This window comes from Lactuca virosa, chromosome 9 (genome assembly GCF_052849685.1).
Source record: "Lactuca virosa cultivar CGN04683 chromosome 9, Lactuca_virosa_CGN04683_v6, whole genome shotgun sequence".
NCBI classification, from domain to species: Eukaryota; Viridiplantae; Streptophyta; class Magnoliopsida; order Asterales; family Asteraceae; genus Lactuca; species Lactuca virosa.
The window spans coordinates 69,110,211-69,122,483 of record NC_136434.1 but is presented as its reverse complement, the minus strand read 5'-3'; the positions used below and the strand labels follow the sequence as shown (position 1 = coordinate 69,122,483).

At 35.3% G+C, this 12,273-nt stretch overlaps 1 protein-coding gene across 1 annotated transcript; it reads right to left on the bottom strand.

Annotated features, from left to right (window-relative positions):
• Positions 1 to 1,993: 1,993 nt before the first annotated feature.
• LOC145138177 (probably inactive leucine-rich repeat receptor-like protein kinase At5g48380) lies at positions 1,994 to 4,137 on the bottom strand. Its single transcript, XM_079072304.1, has 2 exons — positions 3,205 to 4,137; positions 1,994 to 3,124 (listed from the first exon to the last, which is right to left on the bottom strand). The coding sequence occupies exons 1-2, from the start codon at positions 4,087 to 4,089 to the stop codon at positions 2,213 to 2,215; spliced, it is 1,797 nt and encodes a 598-aa protein (XP_078928430.1). The 5' UTR covers positions 4,090 to 4,137; the 3' UTR covers positions 1,994 to 2,212.
• Positions 4,138 to 12,273: the final 8,136 nt, after the last annotated feature.

Here is a 12,273-nt window from a genome sequence, read left to right as displayed (position 1 = left end):
AAAATAGTTCTAAACTTAAATATACTTTGAAAGTATAATAAAAGCACAATCTCAATTCATAAATACAAAGAAATTGTTCAAATGGGTTGGGTTAAATTAAATATATACTTAAATAACTAAATTAAATAAATTAACTAAAGATTACCCTACTTAAAATAGTTCCAAACTTAAAAATACTTAAAATAGTTCCAAACTTAAATATACTTTGAAAATATACTTTAAAATAGTAAAGATATGTAATTTCGAAATAATTTTGAAGAGTGACTAGTGTTATTGACGCAAAGAAAAAAGATACGAATTAGGATTTGCATTTTTTTAAAAAATAGATAACAATATAACATTGTAATTTATAAATTAATACTAAGATTAATACATGGTAATATTTAAATAATTATTAAATTAAATATATATTAAAGTTAAATGGGTTGGTGGGTTGAAAACGGGTTGATAATTTTTACTCAACTGAACCTATTTAATTAAATGGGTTAGACGGGTCAACCCATTTAACCTAAATGTGTTGAAAATCTCAACTCAACCTGTTAATTTTGGGTTGGGTTGGTGGGTTGGATCGATTTTTTCCAGCTCTATATATATGTTTGAAAAGTAAACAACAATTTATGCTTTAAGGATCGTATAATTTGTATATTATAAAACCTATAAAACTAAATTGTTTATTAGTATTACATGAATTATATATATTTATATATAAGTACAAAAAGCAATTTAGTCCATGGTTAAGGCCTCGGTGCCTTGAGCTATTTCATTATTAAACCATCCGTTATACCCACCATTAACCACTATACTGGTGGTGTCGCGTCATCACCACTAACTATCGCTAAACCTATGGGATATCCACCACTACCACTACCACTCCACTCCACATCAATTTTTTTTATTTTTTGTATTTCAAAAATAAAATAAAAAATGGGGTAAGTTTTGTTAATATGCGAAAAATCTAGGGATTGAAACTGGAAATTTCTGAAAATTTTGATTATCTCTTCCCCTCTAAAGTGCAGAACCCGTCACATGCAGTGTTCCTCCTCTTTCCCTATTGGTCGTTGCCCTTCGTTGTGTGCACCACAATTGACCACGAACACGGAAGAACACAGAAGACCACGAAACGTCGGGGTGGTGTGCCCGTGGCCACCTAGACTAGGAAATAATCCTAAAACCCATAAATTTGTTAGAATGGGTTTCAACCCAAAATAGAACCGGGAAAAACTGAAAACCGAGAAACGGAACCTATAATTTTGGGTTTGGGTTTAAAATTTTGAAACCGAAGCTTATTAGATTGGGTTTGGGTTTAAAATTTTGAAAACGAAGTTTGTCGGTTTGGGTTCGATTGTAGGTCAAAATCAACCCAAACCGACTCATGCTCGCCCCTTATAGAAACGACACCTAGGACAGCTGAACCACAAGACATCTATGTATATGTTTGAATAAAATGATATTTATTAATATATTAACTAGATAATTTGGTTAAAACGTGACCGTATTTTGGGTTACACGGGCCGTGTAATGCCGACGAGCTTCTTAAAACTATATAAATGTCTAAAAATAATGAAATACTCCCTCCGTCCTAAAATTATAGTCCATCTTTCCTTTTTGGTTTGTCCCAAAATAATAGTCCACTTCTAAAAATAAATAACAATTTTATCAAAATACTTATCATTATTACTTAACCAACTAAGCATTTAATGGAACATTAAATGCAAACTAATGACAAAACTGTCATTTTATTATATAAAGTTAGTGGTAATTAATATTTTTCTTAATCTGTGTGTTTTTTGTTTGTGGACAATAATATTGGGACAGAATGAGTATATATTTAAAAAAAAAGTTGGTGAAAAGGTGTGATGGTAGTATGCCCTCCAAAGTGAAAGGGTGTCAAATGTTGAGGGGTTGTTGATGTTGAGTAAAAGGGTATGATGGTGGTATGCCCACCGGCCTTGGTATTTGTTCGGTTGTTAAATATTTTCTGTGTAGATGCATAATTACTTGTGAAAAGTAACCGAGAATTTTTGCTGATTTGAACATAACAGACAAGGAGGATGTTACACAATTGGGGTTTAATCGAACATCTAGAGTGAAGATAGATGATTATAGGAGAAGATCACACAATATAATGTATGTGTTTGTGGTGGGTACATTATTCAATTCATCTGTACGAACAAGGATTTCAATTGTAAGAGTGATGCTACACATCTCCCTCCTAATTTTCTACATTACTAAATGAATAAACTGAAATTTCGCTTCTAGATCTTGATGCGCCAATGTCACGAATTGCTAGATACACTTGAAGCATGCTTGATGCCTCATGTCTAGGTGGATGAATGCACTTTTTTACTATTTTAAGTGTTTCATATATTTCCTCATCGAATCCTTGTCCCATTAAGCATTCATCAATCAGATTGAAGTCCCTGCTGCACAGATGACCTGTTAGGGAGTTGATCCATGTAGATGGTTTTCTACATATAGCTGGTTCTCTACCAGTAACCAACTCAAGCAACAAAATGCCAAAGCTATAAATATCCTCCTTGAATAGACTAGAATCTAGAACCACAAAATTGCAAACACTTAAAGGGGTGCCACTACAATTCATCAAGATTATGGCGTTGCCAAAATTTGATATCCTGGGCTCAAAATTTTCATCTAGTAAGATACATTTTGAGGTGATTCTGAGATGGGCTACGCGGAGGACATTGTTGTGATGCAACCATGCAACCCCTCGTGCTATCCCTACTGCAATCTTTAACCTTAAAGTCCATCCCATTTTCTTAGCTTCTGCTTCTGGTCTACCATGTAGCCATTGATGGAGGCTTCCATTACACATGTACCTGTATACCAGAAATTTCTTTTCCATTTCAAAGCAAAAACCTAGCAGTGGTACTAAGTTTGTGTGACGCAATCTTCCTATAATTTCTATTTCTGATAAGAACTCTTTCTCAAAGCTCTCAAACCTATGGAGCCTCTTGACTGCAAGCAGCAAAGCATTTGGAAACACAGCCTTGTACATGAGTCCCATGTCTCCTTGGTCAATTACGTTTTTATTGTCAAAATCATTAGTGGCCATTTGAATTTCCATCAAACTTAGTCTGCGGATAAACTTTTCCATGGCAGTTACCTGTGTATTAAACCAATAATTACTTATGTGTATTTACCTTCCTACTTTCTTGATGTAGAGAAAGGGACAGATGACTTTACCTTCATTTCCATGCTGTTAAGATCTTCTTCAAATAGGATTGTGGGGCTTGTTGGAATCTGGTGATGCTTTCTTCTTATTATGTTTTTGATCAAAAGATGATAGTAACTCATGGTTCTTTTACTTGGTCTTGTCCAGTATAAAAACATAAACAACATACTTAAAAATGTAGAAACAGATATTCCAGCCGAAAACCCTGAAAAGAAATGATGATCGAAAAAATATCGATCATCATGGACTTCATCCTTGCAGGATTTCAGTGGACCTCCACAAAGTCCTTTATTGTTTTTATAGTTTTGTCTGATAGCATCGTCAAACATGGGTACGTGTCCTGACAAGTTATTGTTAGCGACACTAAATTCTTTGATGCGCTTAAGTGCAGACAGTTCTGGAGGGATTTGGCCTGTTAGATTGTTATTGTCAAGCTTCAGAAGATTGATGTAACTACAGTTGCCAATGGTAGGCGGAATTGGACCTGAGAGACTGTTGTTGGAGAGATCGAGAGTGCTGATGAATCCTAAAACTTGTGCAATATTAGAAGGAATGGGTCCCGAGAGGTAGTTGTTAGAAAGATCTAATCCCGTCAAGCTGTTACAGTTTCTTATGCCCATTGGAAATGGTCCTCTGAGTCCCATGTCTGGTAGCCGAAGATTCAGAACCTTATTTTCATCAGGGTGCCAGCATTCGACACCAAGAAAGTGGCAGATTAAACCTTCAGTATTGTTGCTAAATATCCAGGAAGAAAGAGAACCTAAAGGGTCTTCCAGCGATTCCTTGATAGATCTTAGGCAGCTGATGTCTGATTCAACGGCATTACTTGAAGAAAAACAAGCTAGTATGATTAGCACTCGCAAGCATAAACTAGGAATACCGTTTCTTTTCATCATTAAGCCAAGATGACACAGTGAATACCTTCAAGTCATATAAGGTATAGAAAATGTGTGGTATGGACTGAGAGTCTAAGTCTCCTGTGGGAAGTGGGAACCACTTCTAAGAAAAATGGGGTAATTGAAAAATGTTGTTTTAGTCCAAGTCAATGAAGTCCATAAATTAAGGGTTGGGATATTGAAGATGATGACCCCAACCCAAGCCCTCAATTTGGACTTTTAAAGCCTCTGTGCTAAATGCTAATTCTAATTCGAAACTAATAAACTGAAGTTTTTTGGATTTAAAAAAGAAAAGTGATAGTAGTTATATAAACAAACAACATATATATCTTATAAGATTATGTTTAAGCAGATAATTTTGTATCCGTTTTATAGAGAACTTTGTATTCATTAACATTTACTAGCTTTTGTATTCCTCACATTATTTCTTCTGATTGGTGAAACTTGGATTATGGTCAAACCAAATCCTTTGATAATTCTTAATGTGTGTAATCATCTTTCCTCTTTATTTTTGTTATGTGCATGAATCTCCACATGAACTGTGGCCTTATTTTATATTAACACTAGATTCTTGGTTGAGTCAAATCCAGGGTCCAATGAAAATAGAGAGCAGTTTTAGTGTGATCTAAATATCCACAACACCAGACTTTTAGCCATATTAATCAGGAGCGAATTTTCCAATTTATGAGGAGAAAAATCTTTAATTTTTACTTTTATATTAAGATTATTAAAGATCTCTATTACGAATATTAATTGGAAGTGAACACTGTCAGCCCCCTCCTAAGCTTGATCATTACAGAAATAAGAACAAAGAATTGTTCAAAAAAATCCTAAATGGAGAATGTTTTTATTAATTTCAAGACCTATAGAAAAAAAAAAAAAAAAAAAAAAAAAAAAAAAAAAACTTACAAATTTTCTGTATATAGATGAAATTAAATTTGGCTAGTATTGCCAAATTTCTGATTTTTAAAATTGACATTAAATTCTTCTAACTAAGCTCCTAAATAAAGATATAAAAAAATAAGAAAAAAAAAAACGGATATTCTCCCATTAATCACAAGTTTTAGAACATGGATTCCTAATTTTGCCTCTTGAATCAAAAGAAGATGCAACCCCTTTGATTTGTTGGTTTACTTCTGAACAAGCATCCATTACTAGACTTCAACATCCCATCACCATACCTTCATGAACAAAAGAAAACCATATATAGTTACAGAAAAGTAATAGGAGAAAATAGCAAAGTAAATGAATTCTTCTTCATATTTTCAATCATAATTTTGGAAGAGAGTTTATTGAAATCCAAAAAAAGATCATAATGAAACTTGGTCTCGAGTTATACATGTGCTATTACTTTCTAGCAGAAATACTCACAAGGTAAAAAAAACCTCAAGTTTGTTTACACCATGTAAGAAAACATTTCACGTAAATCTGAATCCGATAGATTAATAAATAAGACCAAAAGACCAAATATCATGACTTAGAAGAAGAAAAGAAAACAAAATCTCAAAATATTAAGCACAAGGTTGAATAAAACTTTGACAAGCATTTAGTCTCGGTTTTGTTAGAAAGACTAAAGAAGTAAGTGAGATTTCCATGGCGAACTCGGCTTATGTTTAAGTGAAATACATGATCTTTTTTTCGGACCAAGTTTTTTTCTTCTACAATAATGTTGATACTTGATAGTTCCCAATAATTTACTAAAAGCACATATGTTAGTCTTGGGAGCCTACTGGTTGAGGTATAAAATTCCATACATCCATGGTTTCAAAACACTAATACGTCCAAAATATTACTAGGATTCTAGATTTATTGCCCACCTTGGACAGGTTCAAGGTGCGATTTACCATTTTTAAAAGCACAAATGTTTGTTGAAATACATACCGGTTTTGATTGGCTGTGGTACAAGAGCTATTATTGTTGCATAATCCGCTGCTAATCTTGGTGCTTCCAACAAAAAGCCTAGTTCTACGTTTTTCAACATCAACAGAATGCTTCATTAAACCATCCATGGATTTACTTCGAGATACGTTGTGTTTCTTGGAGCCCAATGAACTCGGGACAAACATCTTAAGAATGTAAACTCCGGTATCAAGACTCACACTCCTTGAAATTGGACGATTTTTCGTGCCTTTCTTCTTTCTCTTTAGATCAAGCTTCGTGTGATCAATTATCTCTTCCATTGTTTCCAATTTTTTTGATTGATCTGAATCTTTCATCACTATATCTTTTAGGGACAACTCGTGAAATGATTCTGGCATCAGTTCCATGAGTTCTTTTCTTCCTTCTGTCATCACAGTTGTGGAATATGGTTGATATATGGAATCAGAAAAAACGTTTTTGGAATAAAGGGGTGCTGAAAAGCCAAAAGGGATTTTGTTCTCATAATTATTTGTTTTCGGGATGTTGCAAAATGTAAAATCTGTTGAAGTTTTTGGTGCAATGGAGTTTTGGTTGAAAGAAGGCGACATGTTAGATATGCTATGAGTTTGTGTTGAGGAGATGGCTACTTATAGGGGGGACTTCATATTATTTTCGTGTATTTTAATATAAAGTATTTAAGATTTTAAATTTATTATAATTAAATGATATTAATTCTGTTTTTCCTAATGGATGAAAAACAATAAAACACATCAAACAAATAAAAGGTTGATATTTAGGGTATGTTTGTTAAATTTTTGAAGCTGTGGTTTTGTAAAAATGTTTGAAAAAATAGTTCTAAACTTTCTAAATGTGTAAAATGGGGTAGAACATGAAAAATATGTAGCTTTTGGATTAAAATAAAAAATTTAATCTTGAACCATGTGATTCTTAATTGATTTTTTTTTATTAAAGACTAAAAACTTGTACATTAATAAAAACACTTCACTTTTGATGGATTTGCTAGGCTTATCTCCTGAATAAAATACAGGTTTATTTAATTAGTTTATGAACGTAAATTTCTATTTGAAAAATATATATATTAATAAGCAAAACGATTAATGAATCTGAAGTTAGTGGGTAAAGTTAATAACGAAAATGTTCTATCAAAATGGAAACAAAAACCACATAAAAAGATACTCAGCTCTTTAATAGAGTAATTCTTAACATGCAAAAAATACAAGTATATCGGTAAAGCTCTAACAAGAAGTTTTAATCTAACTACTAACTAGGAGGTTTTGGGTTCAATCTCATACATGGGAAATTTATATTTATTAGTCGTTCAAAAAAAATAAACATGGATAAAAATTAAGTCAAAAGTATTACAATTTCTTACTTGACATATACACTAGTAAAACATTGATTAACGTTCGAGTATCTTTTATATATATATATATATATATATATATATATATATATATATATATATATATATATATATATATATATATATATATATAACAAAACTATGTATACTTTTAAAACAACTAAAATAAAAAGAATTATATATCATTATTTAAAATTTATGTATATAAAATATGTGGAATATGAGGTTAACCCAAAGGACACTCCAATATGAGTGGACTTGACCCCAAGTCTTTCTCTTTCAAAGTCGTCTAAGATGGGAGACTTGACAAAGTAGAAAACGCAACTCCCTTTTTTTCCATACAAGACACAGTCACACAGTATTGTCCATACGTCTTTTTTTATTTTTAATAAATAAGTTTGAAATACTTTTTAAAATAAAAGGATACCCAAACTATTTTTTTTTTATACAAATTGTAATATGGTCACTGACTTATTAAGATTGAAAAGTTGATGTGTGTAAAGAAAGAATCGGTAGCAAGAGTTAGAGGTGCACAAACCGGGTTTTTTTTTCAAACCGGTTCGGTTCTAGTCAATGAAGTCAAAACTGATTCACCCCTAAACCGGTTCGGTTCTAAACCGGTTCACAACCAAAATAATCCGCACCTATACAAACCGGTTCGGTTTGAATTAAGCCGGTTCACTACAAACCGTGAGGAGTCGTCCAAACATCATAAGTTAAATTTACACCGGTTTCTAAAGCTTCAAATCCTAAAATCATTTCATTTTTTGCAAGTTTCCACATTTCAATACAATCGTGTCTTAGGGAAGTAAGACTGACATGGCAATATCGCAATTGGAGAGTATCTTGGATGAGTGAAGTCAATCGTTTGTTGTTGAAGTGCTCAAAAGGCAAGCATTCTTGAATCACGAACTTCACCATCCTATCATGAACTTTAGCAGCTTCGTAATTCCACAATGTAGTATCTTTCGCCATTGTTGTTTGATTATGCCCCAGCCCAAATTTCACCACGGGGCACCTCTTCGTCAGATGAGTTTTCAATGTCGAATTCCCTTCTTCATTGAAAAAAGCATCACATTTCTTACATCACGTTTTTCTTGGACCGCTCGACATTAGACACAAATCAAAATTGCCCCAAAGAGCCGGATTCCCTTCTTCATTGAAAAAAGCACCACATTTCTTTGATGCTAACAACGGTAACATTGTTTGATTAATCTCCAACACCAACGAAAGTCGAATCCATTGTTTAACTTAAGAGTATTTTTTTATCAAAGAGAGATTTTAGTGTAACATCCGGATTTCCAGGTATAATATTTTAAGTATTTATTTTTGAGGATCATTGATCTACTCGACGAGTTGGTGCTATAACTCGCCGAGTAGAGACGGGATGGCCACGTGGATTTAATGATCTACTCGACGAGTCCGGGAGTAGACTCGCCGAGTAGGCGCTGGGAGTGAAAACCCTAGATCCCCGGGTTTGAGACCTATTTAAAGGCACTTATAGCCTCCTTTTGCGGCCACCTTCCCCAGAGAGAAACCCTAACCTGCCCTTTTCGCGCATATAGAGAGAGAGAGAGAGAGGCCATTTGGTGCATTCTTGAGCTTTTTGGAGGAAAGATTGGAAGAGTTGGTGAATCTAATCAAGAGGAGGCTGTGGATCTTGCATTCTTCTGTCATTTGCTGCTATTCAGAGGTATAAAGCTCTTATCTTGACCGCTTGTTTGTTAGATCCCATTTTGGGAGCTTTAAGAGTTTTTGTAACATCCCAATTTCCAAGCCCAAATTTTTTTTTTTATTTTTAGTAATTCTCAACATAGTTTACCAAAACATTTCCCATGCCATATCATTTGCAAACAAAACTATAACAATGTGTCTGAAATCATAATGTCAAAGTAAAAATCAATCAGAGTACAATCCCAGAAACTCCATTCGGAAATCATGTGTGTGTGTGATGCGCTGCTACACTGCCGGCTCCTTCCCCTTAGACGAAGAGGTACCTGAAACCAAAACTAAAACTGTAAGCACAAAGCTTAGTGAGTTCCCCCATCATACCACATACCATACAGACATATCGCATTCATACTGCCGGGCAATTCTGGGGTGCCCGACCTACCCAGTACGGCCATTCTGGGGTGCCGACCTACCCCTGTCAAGCCATTCTGGGGTGCTGACCTACCCATGTCAAGCCATTCTGGGGTGCTATGACATCCTCATTTTCACGGCCAGAAAAGACCGATTTTGTTTATGCTTTATAAAAATCAGAGTACTTCTTTTAATAAAAATCTTGCGGAATTTGTTCCCAGAAAAACCTGATAAATACGTTATCAAAGCATTTCCGAAGAAATGTATTTTTATTCATTTTAAAACATTTGGGATGTCATCGTTAATACAGAAACATAAGCATAAACAGAACTTACATTCATTTACACTAGTGATCTACATCTCTTTTAAATCTCTCAGTGTAATGTAACTTCATATCGACACCTGTGATACAAATAAACTGAGTGGGTCAGGTTGGGAAACCTGGTGAGTACATAGGGTTTTCAACCCACAATAATATAATTATTATGTTTAAACATCAAACAATCAACCCAATTACCCATCCCCATTATCTTCTTTACTCTTAAGGATCTACCCTAAGAATCAATTATTCCTCCTTCATTCATTCCTAAGGATCATCCTAAGGAATCGGCACGAAGTCCATCGTTGTCAATGACACAGCTACTAGTTCTATCACTTAGGCGCAGCTGCCAGAATTGTGACATTCTATGTGAGGCGCAGCTACCAGTATTGTCCTTCGAGCACAGCTGCTAGGGTTATCTCGTTTATTGACAGTATCGTTTTCGAGAGTCCACTCGCAATACATGTCAATGGGTTTTTAGAGTACACCGGTGAACACATCGTTCACAACACCTACAGGTTGCGAGCCTGCCAGTGTTCCACTGGACTGTCTAGAATAGTCTGTGGTTGTCATCCATACTCTGCTAGATGACGGGGTCATCATTTAGAAAAGGCTTCTCACATCGTCCACCTCTCACACTCACCTCGTGGTCTATAACACCTCTCAACTCATCATCCAACTCATATTCCATCTATTACATCTACCCATGTTTTACCCAACATATTCTCGTAGATATATATATACAGTTTAAATCATTTAAAACATGTATAAAATCGTTCATCCAGCATAGATAGCAAGTATACAGATAATATGCACACATAGCACGTAATTTATTTAAAATACTTCATATCTATGTGTAAGATTAAGTAACTATGCACTCACTTGAAAAGGTGGTGATTCCGAACTCAGACAGCGCTTTGCTTCTTAAAAATAATTTCCTTCGACGAAACCTAGTATTATTACCACTAGAGTTTAGTATATTATTCGCCGAGACTAATTAATAGTCTAGCTATTACTACTATTATATAAGCGTTAAAAAAATACTTATATAACCCATAATAATAGCCCAAGTACTTATTATAAGTTCCTAATACCGTTACTATAATTAAATAAAAGTTATATTAAAAATAGCGTAGGTGTAGCTCACTTACAGCGGGTTTTATAGAAAACCGGGCTTTGCTTGGAGCAGCATTCCCGAGCCGAAAAGCTCTTCTTCTCGGAGCCGTCGAGCACTCCGGGGCTTCCGCCTCGTGCTAGGGAGGTTCCCTAGGCTTTTCGGGGGGGGGGGGGGGGGGGGGGGGGGGGTTCGGGGCTAGAGAGAGGTTCTAGAGAGAGAGTAAAGAGAAGAAAGAATGGGAAAGGTGTGAACAAAATGAGGGTGGGAGAGGTTCTATTTATAGGATAAAAAATGGCTGAACTTGGTGCCACATGTCACCATCTAGTGGCAAGGCTTGGGGAGAAAGCAATGGCCAAGATTGTGCCACATCACCCATTTTCGCACAGCACACTTCCGACTTCTAAAATCCGTAACTTTCACATACAACCTCCGTTTTTGACGTTCTTTATATCCACGCGTAGGTAAACATAAGATCTACAACTTTCATTTTGACTCCGTTGGCTAATTCTCGACCAATCTTAAATTTAACAGTACGAGGAGATTATACTGTTAAATGTCCTTGTAAAATTCATTACTTCTACATACGGACTCTGTTTTCGTCTGTCTTTTTACCGTTGAGTTCCTATTAATGAGATCTTCAATTCTCATTTAGGTCGCGTAGGCCAAAAACCGCTCGATCGAAAATTCGAGTTTCGAGTTGTGCACTGTTAAGCCAAAACTTCGAAAAATCATAACTTCCTCATACGAAGTCAGATTTGGGCGTTCTTTTTATGGACGCTCTCAGTTTAACGTTTTCTACGACTTTCATTTAGATCGCTAAGGCTAAAAGTCGATCTATCGTAAATTCACTATTTACGTCTCCCGGTGTCGTGTCGGTTCTGCCGTAAAACTTCGACGGGTCATAACTTCTTCGTTATAACTCGGATTTTGGCGTTCTTTATATGTACGGAAACCTTGAGACATATTCTACAACTTGGTTAAGATTATTTATTCTAAATAAGCTTTTGTCGAAAAATCGTTTTCGACCCCTATTATCTCTAAATTGACTAGCCCGAATCTACGGGCGTTACAGGTGCTGACCTACCCTTCGGTCCTATTAACCGAACCTCGGGGACTATTCCACCCCCTACTGCTACTATCACATATATCATAACGTAAACATACTGTCAGACGTTTCTGGGGTGTCCGACCTACCCTTCGGTCCTAACAACCGAACTTGGGGACTATTCCCTCCCTACTACCATTATCACATATAACATATCATGCCAACATATAATCATATCATCACATACTGTCAGACATATCTGGGGTGTCTGACCTACCCTCCGGTCCTAACAACCGGACTCTACTACTGTCACATATATATATCATGCTAGCATATAACATATCAGGTAGTAGCAAACCTAGATGATATCACAAAGA

Coding starts and splice junctions, on each gene's coding strand:
- LOC145138177 (XM_079072304.1), bottom strand. CDS start 4,089: ATGATGAAAAGAAACGGTATTCCTAGTTTATGCTTGCGAGTGCTAATC. Junction 3,125..3,204: donor TTAACAGCATGGAAATGAAG/GTAAAGTCATCT, acceptor TTTAATACACAG/GTAACTGCCATGGAAAAGTT.